This window comes from Petromyzon marinus, chromosome 2 (assembly GCF_048934315.1).
Source record: "Petromyzon marinus isolate PM22_M1 ecotype Great Lakes invasive population chromosome 2, UKy_Petmar_22M1.pri1.0, whole genome shotgun sequence".
Classification (NCBI taxonomy): domain Eukaryota; kingdom Metazoa; phylum Chordata; class Hyperoartia; order Petromyzontiformes; family Petromyzontidae; genus Petromyzon; species Petromyzon marinus.
This window is the reverse complement of record NC_133668.1, coordinates 9,482,599-9,501,986: the sequence shown is the minus strand read 5'-3', so window position 1 is coordinate 9,501,986 and position 19,388 is coordinate 9,482,599. Positions and strand designations below refer to the sequence as shown.

The 19,388-nt window shown below is 43.8% G+C and overlaps 1 protein-coding gene across 8 annotated transcripts in view; it reads right to left on the bottom strand.

Annotated features, from left to right (window-relative positions):
• The window catches only part of LOC116948019 (gamma-aminobutyric acid type B receptor subunit 2), a 161,116-nt gene that overhangs the window by 100,227 nt on the left and 41,501 nt on the right, over positions 1 to 19,388 (bottom strand). For 7 of the 8 annotated variants that reach the window (XM_032964323.2, XM_032964321.2, XM_032964346.2 and 4 more), the window contains exons 3-4: positions 15,783 to 15,953; positions 2,869 to 2,970 (exon numbers count right to left, since the gene is read on the bottom strand). In XM_032964323.2, coding sequence (XP_032820214.1) covers positions 2,869 to 2,970; positions 15,783 to 15,953 — 273 coding nt within the window. The remainder of the gene's footprint in view (positions 1 to 2,868; positions 2,971 to 15,782; positions 15,954 to 19,388) is intronic. The other variant, XM_032964330.2, reaches the window with a different exon arrangement.

The following is a 19,388-nucleotide window of genomic DNA, read 5'->3' as shown; positions in this document are numbered from 1 at the left end:
GATTGGCATGTCAATGCAAGAGAACCACCGCAACAGTGGCCGTGCCAGTGAGACATTCAGCCTATTAAACAACGAGAGCCACCGCCACATCGAGGAAAAGGGAGCAGCAGCTATGTAAGTGAGACATTTAGCCTGTTAATATAAAGACATTTAACAAGATAATGTAACTCAGAGAGTCAGAAATAACTGCTAACCTCGGCAGGTAGGCTGGAAACATCACAGCCAGTTATGACTTTACCTGGTCAATAACGTCCTTCCAATATGTCTCACTAACATAGCCGCTGCTCCCTTTTCCTCGATGTGGCGGTGGCTCTTGTGGTTTAATAGGCTGAATGTCTCACTGGCACGGCCACCGTTGCGGTGGTTCTCTTGCATTGACATGCTGGTCTCTCACACTGCAGCGGCCAACGCCGGAGCTTTTGTTGCCCACGAGGTAGCGCTGTGCCCGGTTCTCTCACACTGACATGCCAATCTTCGCATTCTTGATTTGAAGCTTTCGTGACTGCAGGAATCCATACTCTTTGGTTCTTTCGGTAAAGTCACGTAGGTAGAAAAACGACGTTTTGTTCACAACGCAAGCAATCGTCATCAAGTGGAAGAAAGAGGGAAGCTGCTGATGCAGGCTGCTTTTAAAGGTTCGAGATGGGCGTAGCCCAAGAGTCATAAACGACGTGGGGGGGGCTAGTGATGTTAAAGTGAGAAATTTGCATGTAAATGTACTGTGTAAATGTGATCAGAACGTCAATGTAAGCTCGCAGCGCGCCTTCACATCGAAGACTGCATGTAAACATAAGATCGGCTTGCAGCGCACCGTCACATCGAGGACTGTATGTAAATGTAAGATCGGAGAAATTTGCATGTAAATGTGATTGGAATTTGCATGTAAATGTAAGATCAGAGAGCCTGATATACTTCACGACTACGGTGCTGAAGAGGCGACCATTGTATTGCTAGAGATTAGCATGTCAATCTGTAATTTGCAAGTAAATGTAAGATCAGAGAGCCTGATATACTTCACGACTACGGTGCTGAAGAGGCGGCCATTGCATTCCTCGAGATTAGCATGTCAATCTATTAATGTAACCCCACGACTATGGTGCTGAAGAGGCGGCCATTGCATTCCTCGAGATTAGCATGTCAATCTATTAATGTAACCCCACGACTACGGTGCTGAAGAGGCGGCCATTGCATTCCTCGAGATTAGCATGTCAATCTATTAATGTAACCCCACGACTACGGTGCTGAAGAGGCAGCCATTGCATTCCTCGAGATTAGAGATTTGCATGTTAATGTGAGACGGCTCCCGCAGCAGCGGCTGTGTTAATGAGAAGATGACATGCCAATCACATTTACATGCAAATTTCTCCGATCTTACATTTACATACAGTTCTCGATGTGACGGTGCGCTGCAAGCCGATCTTACGTTTACATGCAGTCTTCGATGTGAAGGCGCGCTGCGAGCTTACATTGACATTCTAATCACATTTACACAGTACATTTACATGCAAATTTCTCACTTTAACATCACTAGCCCCCCCCACGTCGTTTATGACTCTGGAGCTACGCCCATCTCGAACCTTTAAAAGCAGCCTGCATCAGCAGCTTCCCTCCTCTTTCTTCCACTTGATGACGATTGCTTGCGTTGTGAACAAAACGTCGTTTTTCTACCTACGTGACTTTACCGAAAGAACCAAAGAGTATGGATTCCTGCAGTCACGAAAGCTTCAAATCAAGAATGCGAAGATTGGCATGTCAGTGTGAGAGAACCGGGCACAGCGCTACCTCGTGGGCAACAAAAGCTCCGGCGTTGGCCGCTGCAGTGTGAGAGACCAGCATGTCAATGCAAGAGAACCACCGCAACGGTGGCCGTGCCAGTGAGACATTCAGCCTATTAAACCACAAGAGCCACCGCCACATCGAGGAAAAGGGAGCAGCGGCTATGTTAGTGAGACATATTGGAAGGACGTTATTGACCAGGTAAAGTCATAACTGGCTGTGATGCTTCCAGCCTACCTGCCGATGTTAGCTGTTATTTCTGACTCTCTGAGTTACATTATCTTGTTAAATGTCTTTACATTAACAGGCTAAATGTCTCACTAAAATAGCTGCTGCTCCCTTTTCCTCGATGTGGAGGTGGCTCTCGTTGTTTAATAGGCTGAATGTCTCACTGGTACGGCCACCGTTGCGGTGGTTCTCTGACACTGACATGCCAATCTTCTCATTAACACAGCCGCTGCTGCGGGAGCCATCTCACATTGACATGCTAATCTCTAATCTCTAGCAATACAATGGCCGCCTCTTCAGCACCGTAGTCGTGGGGTTTCATTAAGAGATTTACATGCTAATCTCTAGCAATACAATGGCTGCCTCTTCACCACCGTAATCGTGAGGTATATCAGGCTCTCCGATTTTACATTTACATGCAAATTCCATCTCTAGCCCCGCCTACTTACCCTTGGGTTGCACCCATCTCAAACCTATATAACCTCTTGTTGCAGCAGCTCTCCCGCTATATTTCTCCCGCCTCAGCAGTTCGCCTGCTGTATTTTTTCACCTGAAGACAATTGCTCATGTTGCGATCGAAACGAGTATGAATTCAATTTCGATTTCAAGCTTTCGTGACTGCAGGGATTCATCTCCTTGGCTCTTTCGGTAATCCCTGCAGTCATGAAAGGTTTAAGTCAAGATTCATATACGTTCATTAAAAAAATGCAATTATCTATACAGTACACATTGTGATACTTGTATTTGTCTATAAAGTAATAAAAACTGTCAATTATTTTCATATACTTGGTGTTTAGGATTGAATTCCACAAAAATAAAAATTCGTGAAAATCGCCCTTTCAAATGAGCGCCATCCAGACATACCTTGAGGTTTTGGACATTGACACATGGATCATTGGAGAAGCTCTGCGTTTCAGCAATCTGGATTCCCGCTTTATCCAGCTCTTTTGTCAAGTCGTTGTGCACCTGCCAAAAGATAAAGGACAGTTTGGGTTCGTTTCATTATAATTATTATTATTGTTTACTCAATGACTTAGTTCCTCACTTCTTTTTCAGAAAGAGCTGACCCCCTGCACTGGAAAAATCAGAAAAATATTATTAATTTGTTCCCATCAGCCAATCAAAAAGGACAGGTTGATTGTTTTTTATTTTCATATTAAGCCATTTTAATATTACGAGTAAACAATACAACATATGGACCACAATGGAACTGTTGTAACATTAAAGTATCAAGCATTTTCGCTGTTAATTATGGCTTGAGGTGTTTTCCACACATTGTATGTGGTTGTGATAATTAAATCATTAAATTTGGAATGCACTCTCACATTGTCCAACTTGAAACTGTGAACATCAAAAACACGAACTCAGAAACATTATCCTCCAATTGCTCAATTTAGTTTAAATGTGTTGGATATTTTGGCATAAACATTTTAAATACCTATTCTTGGTTCTGCAACACAAGCAATCATCAGTCGAAACGTCGTGAGAATTTTATTTTTTATATTTTTATTATTTTATTGTTTCCCTTCTACGTGACTTTACCGAAAGAACCAAGAATATGAATCCCTGCAGTCACGAAAGCTTTTAATCTAAATTTTAAATACCTGTGAAACTTGTAACTTCAAGTACATCCCATATTGTTCAACACGTTATCATAACATTTGTATATTCTATCATTACTACTCTTATGCTATCTGAAAAAAAAGGTAGTATAGTAAATTGGTTACAATCTGTTTTTCAGCCACACATTGTGAAAATATGACGTGACAGGATTGATGGAGGTGGCGACAGCTTAAGAAGGCTTCATTCAGCAGTGGATTGACCATGGCTGATCATCCTTATGAGGATGAAACTGGGTTCTCAAATATAGCAGCTCAATGGTTTCAACCTGACCGCTGATGACTGCACCAGAAAAGCCCCATCGGATTAAATGTAGTCGTTCACTAAACAGGGCTTATTCCAGTTTGGTTTATGACACAAACTCTTTTCTGAGCATAAAATAGACACGTCCGTAGTATGTGGCTTGCCATGCTACGGCGCTGTAAAGGTTGTCGTGATCATTATTTATCATCTTCTTTCATATGACACAGTAATTTTGTAAAATTAATTTATTATGATTTATTTGAGAAACATACGAAAGTATATAGAATGTTAATTATTACATAAAAAATATAATTCAGATGTTTTGCCTATTTCCACTGCATTGGTTTAAGACACATCTAGTGATTGTAGACTAATCATAACACCCCCTCAGCACATGAAAAAATGCCTTAAAATTATTATTTTTTAAATGTAATTGATGAGGGGGGTATATTGAATGCGTCACTACTCTCCTACACACTTGTTTCACAGAGTGCAGGATTCTGTACACCGCTTGTCACCGTTGGGTGCAAGGTTGACATACCATGCGCTTCTCATAAGCACAACACGAGACCCACAATTCATCAGACTGAGAATATAAACCGGTGCGCTCTAACCCATTCAACCACACCGCCGCAACATCTACAGATAAAATTTACTATTTCCAATGTTCGTTCTGATAATAATGTTGCTGAGCTTTGATTTAAAACTGCATGTGTAAATGCTTCAATTGCGTAGGCAAAAGCTCTGCAAATACGGATGCGATTCCTCTTTGATGTCACTGAACAAGCGCCTTGCATGCAAATTTTACCGGATGCCGTTAAAGCTGGTTTAATGGTACTGTAGTCATGAAAGAATGCTCACTTGAGCTTCCACGGTGCTGTTGTATGGCAACAGTGCAAGGTACTAAAATGAGCGGATAAATATACTTAAAATATTGACAACGAAGGCAACAATTGTATAAAAAAAATGTGGTGTGGTTGCATTATTATCTATACGTTTGAAGAATTATATCCTACGTAAACTGTGCAACTTGAGCATATATGGTTGGATTTGCATATTTACAAAAAGACAATCTCTACCAAAAACCCTGTGGTAATGTGGTTTAACCTCAAACAATGCTCAGGCCCACGTCTGTCCTGAATACTCGTTTATGAACGTTCACTTATAAGAAGAGCACACATCGCTGAGTGTGCGAGGATAATTCAGCGGCAGGCATGGGGCTTGAGGTCAAATTTCCCACCAAGGATATATAATTCCATGCCTTCAATCTATTTATAACATCGCTTAATATACTTATATTTGAGGAAAGTTATCATTACAGCTCTATCTTGGCAAACACAAATGGTAGAGCCCCTGGCCTAAGCAACCTGCGAGGGCTGATGTCCATGCATGGGCACGGCAACCTGTAATTTACACCATCACATAAAAGCATGTGCAATTTTCAGGGGTGATGTTATGCAAATGAAGCTGCTGCGCTAATACTGTATCGTTACAGGATTGTTCCGAGCTCCTGGCTTAAAGGTCGGCTTTGAGCGTGTACGTGGTTCCCTGTCTATTGCCGCACGACTCCTCAAGGAACCGAACTCTCCGGCAATCTGTCAAAGTGTATCAATACGGAGAAAAGTAAAAGTGGTGAACGTCGTTAAATATTAACGGTCTTACTTTTTCAATATAGTTGGACCACATCCATCCAGTATTAGCCTCAACTTACATATGCATATTTCTTTAAAGCGTATTCTGTTTGTTCTCTATAGTGCTGGTATATTACTCTATTCACGTAGCTTATAATGGCTAAATATGGCATGCAAAGGTCTCAGTCTGCAGAAGCAGATCCTGTTTTTTTTCCCCCCTATGAATATTTGCACAGCGCTTTAAGAAGTGTACAAATTATGGGCAGCATGCAAATGTCTCTAGAGCTACTATAAACAAACACTGTACTTTATAAATAGCAGCAATCCATAAGAAAAGTTATCATGGATGCTAATCTTTATTTTCATAATTATTTTGTATATTTGTTTCTATTCACAGCCCTGTGACGATACCACTGCTAGATGAAGGTCTCCTCATGGGGGTTAATTGACCATACTTCACCACAGTGGTCAGTACAGGTTGGTAAAGAGGAGGCCCAGGAAGAGCACAAATATCATTCACCATTGATGTTAACCCTGACCAGAAGTTAAACCTCAGGCTCTGCTGTAACCACTGCGCTACCGTTCTTCCCTTTTTAAATCAAAGCTGATGATGGAAGTATTGTGCACACGTACAAAATTATGAAGAAAGACTCTTTGGTTCTTTCGGTAAAGTCACGTAGAAATTAAATTAAATAATAATAGAATACAACGTTTCGATGGACTTACAAACAAGCACGGAACAAACACGGTCGAAAGAAAATTTAGTAAAATTATGAAGTGTAATGCAATGCAACACAGAGAGTCGGTTAGCACACAGTTAACGCATAGCCTGGTTGATTACGTTCTGCCAAAGATTGCTAAATTAGAAGTTAGGTGTGAAACAAACAAGCACGGCAAAACCTCCCCGTAGAGGTGGTTCAAACTAGATTCGAGGCTGCAAGAATTATCTCCTCTGGCCGCTATGGGCAGGAATTCCACACAACGCTCCGTGCTTGTTTGTTTAGAAGTCCGGTGTCCAGCTCGTCCGTCCGCCATGGGCAGGAATTCCACACAACTCCACCTCTGTCCACCCCCTCTCTCTCTATTTAAGGCCTCGATACAGAGACGTTGTCTTTCTGTGTGCCTATAGTATGTGTGTGTGTCTCTCTCTCTCTCTCTGTCTCTGTGTGAGTCACTCTCTGCTTGTGTGCTTGTCTGTGTTTCTCCGTGTCTATGTTGTGTCTCTCTCTCAAATTTAGAAATCTTTGGAAGAATGTAATCAACCAGGTGGGGTGTTGACTTTTGTGTTGGCCGACTCTCTGTGTTGTAATGCATTAAATTTCTAAGTTTACTAGGTTTGTTTTCTCATTCATGTGTACCTGATGATGGTTGCTTGTGTTGCAATCGAAACGTCGTATTATATTATTCTTTTATTTAATTTCTACGTGACTTTACCGAAAGAACCAAAGAGTAATTCCTGCAGTCACGAAAGCCTCGAATATAGTATGAAGAAAGACTTTGCACTTTTAAATCTAAATTAAAAACTCATTTCTGTAGAACTGCTTTTTTGTGTTTAGTTTGTTGTCCTTCTCCTGCACTTCCCATGAGCACGGTTGACTATATACAGTGGGTAATAAATTAAACATACATACAGGCTGTTGGGGCAAGTGCTGTTAACAAGCACCGATGATGGCCAGAAGGGTACACGAGGGGGTGGCTGGCCAGCACCACGTCCGACCGCCTTTGTCTCTCCAGTGGTGATGATTTTATGCACCGCACCAGCTACTCGTTTAAGGCTGAGTCGACCTAGGAGGGTCAGTTAAGATAATCGTCACTGGTGTTGGCCTTGAGCAGGAATCGAACTCGGGTCGCCGGGTCCGTATTGTAGAGCGCTAACTGCTACACTTCCCCTCCCCACAACATACATATATGCGAACGTGCATACACATACTTATCAAGCAGATCAGCCGCATATGATAATTGTATGGAGAGCCAGAGCCACGGAGTGAAAATCCTGCTACGTTCGTTATACACATCACAGCTTATGGCTATCAATTGTTAAGAAGGAAAACATTGCCCTGCCGAAGGATCATAACTTTATCGTGGTGGTGGGGTTTGTGTGTTCCAATGACCCTCGGTGCTATGTCGCCTGGAGTATTGTACTCTTGGTAGGGTCTTCCTTGGCGAACAGGTCTGAGGGGAGGTTCCAGACAAATAATGGTCCAAATAAATCCCCTCATGAATGGTTAAACAATACAAAAATCAGAGAACCTCGCCCGGACAAGGGATACCGGGACCCAACCCTGGAGCCAGGCCTGGGCGTGGTGTTCGCCAGCAAGCGTATGGTGGTTCGGTGACCCATGTAACCCGGTTGGGCCCAGCCCGAAAAGGCTACGTGGTGCCATCCTCTGGGCCCACCACCCGCAGAACGAAGGGTGAGTGGTGGGTGCGATGCCAATATGGCAGGGAGAGGGATGGTCTCAGATAGTCTGGACCTTGGTGATAGCCGCTAGCTATTGAGACGTGGAATGTCATGCCACTGGGGGGAAGCAGCCAGAGCTGCAGGTGGAAGAGGTGGAAAAGTACTGACTAGATATAGTCCATCTCACCTCCACACACAGCATTGGCACTGGAACCAACTTCTCGATCGGGGGTGGTCTCTCGCCTATTCTGGAGTAACCCTTTGTGAGAAGCTCCGGGTGGGTGTGGGAATACTCACAAGCCCCCGGCTGGATGCTGTTCAGTTGGAGTTTGTCCCAGTGGATCAGAGGATCGCCTAAATGAGACTTCGGGTCTCAGACAGGAAAAATTTGACTGTTGTCTGTGCTTTTGCACCAAACAGCAGTTCAGAGTATTTGGCTTTCTTGGAGACGGTGGGTGCAGTGTTTGAAAGAGTGCCGCCTACCGACTGCATAATTTTACAGTGCAACTTCAATGCTCACCTGGGAAACGAAGGAGATACTTGGAGAGGCATTATTGGAAGGAATGAACCTGAACGGTTAGATGCTATTGGAATTCTGCGCTAGTCACGGAATGTCAATAACAAACACCATATCCAAACACAAGGATGCTCATAAGTATACTTCGTACTAGAGCACCTTGGGCCGAAGATCAATGATTTACTTTATAGTTGTATCATCGAATCGAAGGCCATATGTTCTGGACACTCGGGTGAAGAGAGGGGCAGAACTGTCAACTGATCACCACCTGGTGGTAAGTTGGATCTGACACTTGGCGCACCGACCAGATAGACGTGGAAGGCCTAAATGAATAGAGCGGATTTTCTGGGAATGTCTGGCGGAAGACCCAGTGCAGAAAGATTTCAACTTCCACCTCCAGGAACACTTCTCCTGCACTCAACCCTAGGACCTGCTGGTGGATACCAATGATGAGGGAAGTTGTCATGTTGAAGGAGGCTTTCCAAGCTATACTCATAAAAAGGTATCCCAACTCGATTGCGAGGTACTGGCTTGCCAAGAGGGTGGCAAATGCAGCAGTCGCTGAAGCGAAAGCCCGGGTGTAGGAGGAGTTTGGAGAGGCCATGGAGAAGGACTACCGGGCAGCCTCATAGATGTTCTGGCAAACCATCCGACGCCTTCGGATGGGTTGACAGGACGTGACCCAGGCTGTTTTCAGTAAGGGTAGCATAACATTGACCTCAACTAAGGACATAGTCGAAAGGTGGAAGGAACACTTTGAGGAACTCCTCAGCCTGGTGGACATACCCTCCTCTCAACAGGCAGCCCTGGAAACAGGTGAGGGGGTCGGATACATCACGGCTGCTGAAGTCGCTGCGACAGTCGAGGGCCTTCATAGCAGCAAAGATGCTGATGTGAACGAGATTCGCCCAGAGTTGTTGAAAGCACTGGACAGTGTAGGAGTGTCGTGGTTAACACACCTCTTCATTGTTGCATGGAAGGCGGGTACAATACCTCTGGATTGGCAAACTGGGGTCGTGGTTCCGCTTTTAAAAAAGGGGACAGAGGGTGTGCTCTAACAACAGAGTAATCACACTCCGCAGCATCGCAGGTAAATCATATTCCAGTGTGCTGGAGAGGAGGCTCCGCCCGGTGGTCAAGCCTCAGATTCAGGATGAACAATACACATTCCGTCATGGTCGTGGAACAATGGACCAGCTCTTTTCCCTCTCACAGATATTTGAGGAGTCATGGGAGTATGCTTCTCTAGTCTACCTCTGCATTGTAGACTTGGAGAAAGCATATGACCATGTTCCCCGCAATGTCTTGTGGGAGGTGCTGCAAGAGTATACTGTATTGGTGACGCTTTTGTGCGCTATCCAGTCCCTCTATTCCCGGAGTGAGAGCTGTGTCCATATTCTTGGTGTTAAATCAAAGTCCTTCACTGTGGGTCTTGGACTCTGCCAAGGCTGCATCTTGTCTCCACCCCTGTTTGTAATTTTCATGGACAGGATATCATGGCGCAGCCAAAGTATGCAGTACGGGGGCATGGAGGTGGCGTCGCTGCTTTTTGCAGATGATGTTGTCCTTTTTGCCTCGTCAGTCTGTGATCTCCAGCATGCACTTGAACGGTTTGATGTCGAGTGTAAAGTGGCTGGGATGAGGATCAGCACCTCCAAATCTGAGGTCATGGTTCACTCCTGGTAGATGGTGGATTATTCTTTCCAAGTGAGGGGGGATCAGCTGCCCTTAGTGGAGGAGTTTAAGTACCTTGGGGTCTCTTTCACGAGTGATTGTAAGTTAAAGTGAGAGATTGATCGCTGGATTGGTGCAGCATCCGCAGTGTTGTGGGCACTGTACCGTTCCGTGGTAGTAAAGTGGGCGCTGAGTTCTCGAACAAAACTCTCAGGTTATAGGTCGATCTACATTCCCACCCTCACCCATGATCATGAGCTTTGAGCAATAACCGAAAGGATGAGATCGCAGGTACAAGGGGACGAAATTAGGTTACTGTTCAGGTTCGCTGGGCTCACGCTCTCATGATTTGGTGAGGAGCTCGGTAATCCGGGAGAGCCTCAGAGTCAGGCCGCTGCTCGTGCAGATCTCGAGGAGCCAGTTGAGGTGGTTCGGGCACCTGGTAAGAATGTCCACCGATAGACTCCCCCTGTAACTCTACCGGGCACATCCCATAGGGCAAAGACCCCAGGATGGGACTATGTCACTCAGCTGGCCTGGGAACGCCTGAGAATTCCCCAGAAAGAGCTATAGTCTTTCGCCAGGGAAAAGGAGGTCTGGTCCATCCTACTAAACATGCTGCCGCCACGACCATCATCAGAACGAGTGGACTGAGAAACGAACGAAAAAAATAGCAGTCACATATATCTATGAATTGTATCAGAGCAACATTATCCATTTCCAAGGTTTCCATGAAGAATAAGCATTTTCAGAGTGTATACTAAAGAAACTCTTTTTCATGATATCAAGTAACAGAGCTGGCTTCTCTACCAGAGATAAATACATGTAGGAATAGGTTTTACCCTTTTAACTGGCACAAAAACTGACACCTTTATTCAAGGCATCATGTTTGCAATGACCACAACACAAGCAGTCAAAATGCAAACAAAAAAGGACAACTCTGATAATAATATGCACTGTTCTTGAATTTGATTGGTCCACACCCGAGACAGCTTTTCTTAGAGCCTAGTCTCCATTGGTGTTGGACCAGAAGACGCAATGCGTACAACTCAAAAACAGCGCACTATCAGAGTATTGAGGGCTCGGGGTGAGCATTAACATTATGAGACCTCCTTTGCCAGAAACAAGATATAGGAATAGGTTTTACCCTTTTAACTGGCACAAAAACTGACACCTTTATTAAAGGCATCATGTTTGCAATGACCACAACACAAGCAGTCAAAATGCAAACAAAAAAGACAACTCTGATAATAATATGCACTGTTCTTGAAAAAAAACATGTCTTGTCTCTGGCTCAGTGACGTTTCCCTTTTATACATTTAGGACTAATCTTATGAGCAGGATGCTGATATTTTAAACTTGACATTTGATATGATGCAAGCAACAAGATATTTTGCTGTCAGGGTCAGTTTATTATCTGACTGCTGTCTAGTTAGTGTTTGCTTAATAGCATGCTTTTGACGTCAAGTTAGACTTGTTAAAAAAGCATATATAAATTATTACAATGAACGAGATATAGGACTCTGCACATAGACAAGCTTGGCTTTCAGAGATTCTTGAAAAAAATCAAATTCCGTCTCCTCAAGTCTTATGCCCTGCCAATAAAAGCTCACAAAATCAATGCAATGTGCCATATATAAAAATTGCATGTTACACACGTGTGTGTGCATGATTTTACACGTGTAACATCATGCACACACGCGATGTCACAAGCACGGGACAAAACGAACGTTGATGATGAACATCACTCTCCTATGCTGGGCTTCCACCTCTCCATCCCCCATTACCTCTCCTCCTCTCCCTATACAGAAGAAAACAATTGGTAGCACCCGTGGAGCATGCAATAGCAAATATGATCTGAAATCTAAAATAATATTAAATTATTTCTTTAGCTGGTTATTGCATCATCATGATGAACTATTATGCATTCACCCCAAACTCTAATTTTTACTCCCAAAGCATACATATCACTACTTAAATTAGCTTTTAACCTCAACATATAACAATAAAACCTAGCGATTTGAAATTGTGCTCATGTCGTGGAAAAAAAAAACCTCACGTTCATTGGAGATCGAGCATTCTGTGGGTAGCCCTTCTAGTTGTGGAGATAATCCAGGTGTAGTGACATCGAATCGGTCACGAAGCAGCATAGAGCTGGCTACTGGCAGGGAAGGGGATCTCCAGCTTACAGCAGCCCTCACTGACAGCAGGCCAGGTAATAGACCAGAGAGGGATCTAGGGGAAGAGTCCAGAAGGGGGCGTGGCCAGGGCGGAGCCAGGCCACGCTGACATTATAAGAGGGGCCCCGGGAGGGGACCTCGGCGTCGTCAGTCAAGCAGTCAACCAGCTGTCCTGACTGGTAACCGTAGTTACTAAGTGTTGCTGTCAGGCCGTGTTAATAAACAGAGTGCCTCCTACTCTTAGTGTATCTGAGTCAGTCACTACACAGGTAAAGAAACATACACTAATCTATAAACCATTGACAATATCACAGTATAAATATTGTAGTTCACAGTCAGCTTTAGTTTGTTTCTCCCTAGCTCTCACTATAGGAAATGCTAATTGGCAAACAAAATCGCTTGGTCATTTTTTTAAATCAGTTCTAATTTTCAAATATGTTATTTAAAGTGTTCTTCATTATCTTCTTGGTTCTTTCGGTAAAGTCACGTAGAATGAGAATAAAACAATAAAACAAAATAAGACAATAAAATTCGCACGACGTTTCGGCCGCTTGTGCTGTTTTATTCTCATTCTACGTGGTGACTTTACCGAAAGAACCAAGAAGATGAATCCTTGCAGTCACGAAAGCTTTAAATCGAAATGTTCTTCTTTACTTTATCATTGTTATGTATATTTTACATTGTGCATTCTTAATGATATGTAATATCAAGAACTATCTAATTCTGTGTTCTCCGGTTTCATGGCTGAAAAGTGGGCCATGTCCTTGTCTAACCGTGGCCAGCCTGGCTCAAAAACTCAATAAACTGAAACAAGTGGGAAATACTAACACTTACACTGATAAGTCTCATAAATGTATTGCATGTGTCTAATACATTTTAGTGCACATATGTTTCACGATAAGCGCTATTATTATTCACAATTAGTCTATTTGTTCTCAGAGGAATAATTAATACATCATATAGCCAATTGCTCACGTGTGAAACACACGACGGTAGCATCAGCCTCATTTTTCAAGTGCCACGCAGAGTATGTAAATGTGTACAGCTTTGCTAAAACGAGTATTGAGGCGGCACCTATCTCCCGTTTACACCCCTGCCTCAGTGGTATAAATTCCACATTCCTATGGCATGGGTGAGTTAATCCAACGGACAACCACCGTTGACTTCCCCACAAAGTGATACGTGTATTTTCGAACCCTGGAGGAATGACGGGCTGAGCCATCCCCCAGCCAGGATTTGAACTCACAACCTTTCCCATTGCGAACCGCTCGTTCTACTGCTGAGTAACCCGGCCGCATTTGAATTGCCTGTCAACCGGTGCTTGTTACTAATCGTTATCATTGAACGCATTTGAAATAGCAGCTGTATATTTGTTGCAGCAGCATTATTGCTATCTCATCGTTCACAGTCTGTGTCATCGTGTGGAATTTTGGCACTGGCTAATTAACACAGGCACTCTTTGCAAGCTCAAGCGCCAACAGGTATACCAAAGCTGCACACACATTAATCGACTCAAAACAGGTTCATGAAGTACAGCAGCTATGAGTATTCCATAAATAATAAAATGGGAAAATGTGTGCAATATACTGTCCTTAAAACATACATATTTTGCTCTAATTATGAAAGAATAGGGCATATACTGAATGCATGTATGTATGTTGATCGTCTTTCGCATCGTACGTAGCCAAGTGGTGCTAATCGGAGATGCGGGGTGCAAGGGAAGGACATATGCTGTCATCATCTTCAGCATCAGTCATGAATAAAATCCACTGCTGGACAAAGGCCACTCCCATCTCTCATGACCCTGCGATGTAATGATCTACCTCATTCTCGCAGGGATTTTAGGCTAGCCATCGAACAAAGACGGTCACTACATCGTGTGCTTTCAGATGCGCTTCTGCGGCCAAAAGTGCATAGCTCCAGTGGACACCACTGGACCTGCGTGCATCCTCGAAGCTACGTGCTCCTCTTTCTGTACTGTATACACTATTTAATGAGACATACGCTGTGTTCATTGTAGACAATTTATGTAACATTCTGTTTGATTCTCTTAATGCGGCTCTCTGAAACTTTCGGTAAATACCAGGAATTAGCAGTGAGAACACCAAATTATTTTAGATATCAATAAAACCACAAACCGCTTTGCCATAATAGGTATCCCGACATCTAAAAGCATCGTCCAAATTCAGGATGACCAACGTTGTTTATAAAATTTCGGAATTACCTAACGTAAAAGCTTTGTTAAAATGGAAAAGTATTCATAATTTCCACAGATTAATCTTATACAGTATTTCTTTAGCACTTTTGTAATTTTTACCCAAAGATGCATTTGACTTTGTAAAACAATTATTATCCAGCAAATTGCGTAGAAAGGTGTATGAAGTTGATGGTATCATTTTAGCAATGACAGTCCAATGCATGTTATGGAACCTTCAAGTCTACATTAAACATGCACGACGTGGTACATGATAACCTTAACGAAATGTGCTGTTGTGTAATTGATTAACAGAAAAGCAATTGGTCTTAATTCAATATACCATCAAAGTAGCAAGAGATATTCGTGTCGTGACAAAAAAAACCCCAACCACCGAAAAAAATGTTGTCACAAAACGAAAAATCCAATGCAATTAAGTCACACCAGTAGGATCCTTGTGCTCCGATTAAAGCACACAAGCATGACTACGCTTGTGTGCAAGCAAGCGTACGCGTGTGTGGGTTTTTGTGTGCGTATATGAGCGTGTCAGGGAGTCGTAAGCACACTGTGCTACAAACCCGATGACCCAAGTTCAATTCCCACTCATAGTCAACATCAGTGACAAATATAAAGAAATGATTCAGGGCTTCCCCTAGGTCGACTCAGCCTTAAGTTAGTACCTTGTGCATTTAGTAAATATTTTCACTGTGGAGCCAAATGCAGTGGGGCAAGATGCTAGCTACACCAACCCCCAGTTTGCCATGTGGTGCCCACAACGGCGCTTGCCCCAACAGTCTGTTCAGGTGATAGGGGGATCTTTGACTCGTATAAGTAAGGTCATGCTTGTGTGTGCCTCTGAATGTGTTGTGTACGTGTACTTCCATGCATGAGTGCACATTCTCTGGGCAAGGGGGGCATGAGGTCTGTGTTAAGGATGATGATATCACTTTACGATGTTTCATACTTGGCAAATTATCCAGTGACATGATTCCAGGTGTGTATTCATAATTCTGTATAAACTTGCTTTGTTTACGCTTGGTACATTTTCGAGAGACATTTTTAATGCCTTACGAAGGTCTATCTATCAGGGACAAGCTGCCATTAGGGCTCCTCCCCAGACTAAACAACTGCACTCCAAATCACTTCCATCGTATGACCGTATGGGCATAACATAAATGCAGGCATTATCATTTGTGTTACAATTATTATCCAGGAGCATCTCGTGGTGTATTTTTTTATGTTTGTTTGGACGACTTTCCGCTACGAGGAGTTGGGCGACGCTGTCGTTGGCAGGGCGCGTGCCAGCTCACGGGCGCACCTCGGAGAAGCGCTGCACGTCCTGTGCGAGCGTGCCCACGCGCTGCCACTTGTAGTGCTGCAGGAACCTCACGATGGCAGGGTTCACTGCGTTGTCCGACGGCACCGTGCGGAAGAAGTTCGGGTACTTCTTCTTGTCCGAAAGCACGGGTGTTGTGGCCGCAAATGACAGCTGCTCCCAACATTGACGACAGAGCGACAGAGAGAGATTACGGATGAGGCAGACAACACCGGGCGAGGTGAGAGATCGACGTGCCAGGTGCATGTCATTCGCAAATGCATATGCAAAATAAGACGGGCAATATAAGTGGTGGAACAACATTTTTTTCGTCAATTGTTAAAGCAGACATTCATAACAGGGGCAAGCTCTATGCATAGAGGCGCCAAGGTGAGAGGGCCATGCAGCCCCCTGGATAAACAAAAGGACACCGACATTAACCGTCCATGAACATGGTTAAGGCACACTTATAGCATGCGTACGCCACACACATATATTGTACAAATTAAATGCTTTACCGAACAATACTAAACCGTTAAGCTGTCCATTCGATGTGGCGCATACGGATTCCCCCTCCGATACCCCCAATGTGTACCGTGAAGGGGCGTGGGGGAGCTCGCTCCACCCCGTGCTACCCCTTTGCTTTAATCGCTGGTTTCAAGTCAGGGCAAGTGCGGCCGTGAGAGTCTGGGGCAGGAGGAAGTGTGCTGCCAGGGTGCTGTCATGCAGCACACATTTATAATGTGCTGCAGGCCCCATCACTCATGCAGGGATCCCTAAGTCTGTATGTTTGCTGGCCATTGGCAGTGTTCTGCACAGTACCAATACGGTATTGTATGTAATAGTTTACTATGATCCGGGGGCAGACAGAGCCCAGAATGATACAATGTTGAGAAAGCACCTCTCTGGGTTGGGCTAGAGTGTAGGCCCGTTCACCTCTAAAATACATTATCCCTTGCCACGGAGCTGTGTGACAATTAAATATCATATATCTCTGCAATGGCCCTTCTGTGCTATGAAGAAGGGCCATTGCCCATAATGTCACCTATTATATATTGTTTTCCTTTCAAGGCCACAGTGTTATTGCTGGGTGTGTTGAGTGTTTTTGTTAAGTGTGCTTGTGCACCACTGCCGATGCAGCATTGCCAACTAATTTATCATAGATTCCATTCATCACTCATCTCGTCACAACATCTTAACCACAACGGTTCAAACTGCAGTCTAATTAATTATTCCGAAAGAATATTAAGTATTCCCTAATAATTAATTTATACATTTAATTCTTTATCAGAGGATGATCTCTTTATGGCCACTCCGTATACGAAACTGCACGTTCGCACTACTTATGCAGGCAGATGAACGTGTGAGCACGTACCCAGGAGGAGCAAAACATTTGCAGTCAACAGCCACGATCCTCCAAATTCATTACATCACCCCCGTCTTGACCCTTTCATGCAATAATGATAATCACTTCACGCGAGACTGAAAGCTGCAAGTGTGTACATTGCAGGTTTTCACCCTTAATCCATTATATAAACCAAGCTTTTGTGTAGCATTGATCTGCACCGAGGCTGGCAGTGCCTGCCACTTGGTGATTTGTTTCATTAAGCTAATGGATTATTCAAATGATAATCTGTATAATCTTGTACTGTATATTGAAGTAAATCGCTCCACATAGGAACAACAGCAAATATATTAAGTGCTACAGAAATGCAACAAATAGTAATGTTTCTTGGCATTTTCAAATTACCATCATGTTTTCCCAATTTCGGTGATTGTGATATGTGCTTTTAATAATATATAGCTTTTAAAACACTCAACAGGAATTTACTCAAAGTTAACCATCCACCCGCAGTTCTTGACATCCTCACGAAATAATCCCATGGTGTAAAATTATATTTCTTGCATGTTTGTTAAAGTTAGGACTGTATATGCAATTATAATGGGGGAAGAAGATGACAACCTACTCGCGGTCTTTCCTGCTACGTGCGAAAGCACAACGAATGTCATCACATCGGCGGCCGAATGCCCGACAAAGGTATCCCGGCCTAAAAAGCAACAGTACAGCCAGTGAGCTGGAGCACGTACACCAAGCCCTCAGGATGAACGGATATTCTGACCGTACAATCCGCAAAGCTGTCTCCCCAGCTATGGGGAGACAACCTTCTGAGGATCCAACCAAAACCATCACTTTGCCATACATAGCAGGGGTTACCAAAAAGATTTCCAAAATCTTAAACAAACACGAGATCCAGGTTCGTTTCAACACATTACACAAAATCCGTGATTTGATCCCATCTGTAATGGATGTGATTCCTGATATGCAATACCCGGGTGTCTACAAACTGAGTTGTGGCTGCGGCAGCAGTTACATTGGGGAAACGAAACTACATGTCTCGGACCGCGTTCGCGAACACAAGGCATATCTGAAACACGGTAGGACGAATACCTCTGCCATTGCTGATCATTGTTTGAACGCAGTGGGCTCACACGAAATTGACTTTTCCAAGATGAAGGTACTCTGCAAACCCACTGGCTATTATCAGAGATTTGTTCATGAAGCCATGCAGATATATAAACTCCAACACAACTTCAACCGACAAGATGGGTACAAACTGAGCAATCATTGGAAGGACGTTATTAACCAGGTAAAGTCTTAACTGACTGTGATGTTTCCATCCTATCTGCCTATGTCAGCTGTTATTTCCAACTCTCTGTGTGTCTTTCTCTCTCTCTCTGTGCATCTCTCTCCGATCTCTATCTCCAGTAACCCAGGTGCTGCCGCGGGGTCCACTTTCTGCCCCGCTCCCCATCCCCTTCTCTCTCCCCCCCTGCAGCTGATCTCTCCAGTGCTGCCGCGGTGGTCCACTTTCTGCCCCGCCTCCTCCCCCCCCCCTTCTCTCTCCCCCCTATTGCCGAGGCCTATACCGTGAGGGAAAAAAGTATTTGATCCTTTGCTGATTTTACACGTTTGCCCACTGACATAGAAATGATCAGTCTATAATTTTAATGGTAGGTTTATTTGAACAGTGAGAGACAGAATAACAACAAAAAAATCCAGAAAAACGCATGTCAAAAATGTTATAAATTGATTTGCATTTTAATGAGGGAAATAAGTATTTGACCGCTCTGCAAAACATGACTTAGTACTTGGTGGCAAAACCCTTGTTGGCAATCACAGAGCTCAGACGTTTCTTGTAGTTGGCCAACAGGTTTGCACACATCTCAGGAGGGATTTTGTCCCACTCCTCTTTGCAGATATTCTGCAAGTCATTAAGGTTTCGAGGCTGACGTTTGGCAACTCGAACCCTCAGCTCTCTCCACATATTTTCCATGGGATTAAGGTCTGGAGGCTGGCTAGGCCACTCCAGAACCTTAATGTGCTTCTTCTTGAGCCACTCCTTTGTTGCCTTGGCCGTGTGTTTTGGGTCATTGTCATGCTGGAATACCCATTCACGACCCATTTTCAATGCCCTGGTTGAGGGAAGGAGGTTCTCAACCAAGATTTGACAGTACATGGCCCCGGCCATCGTCCCTTTGATGCGATGAAGTTGTCCTGTCCCCTTAGCAGAAAAACACCCCCAAAGCATAATGTTTCCACCTCCATGT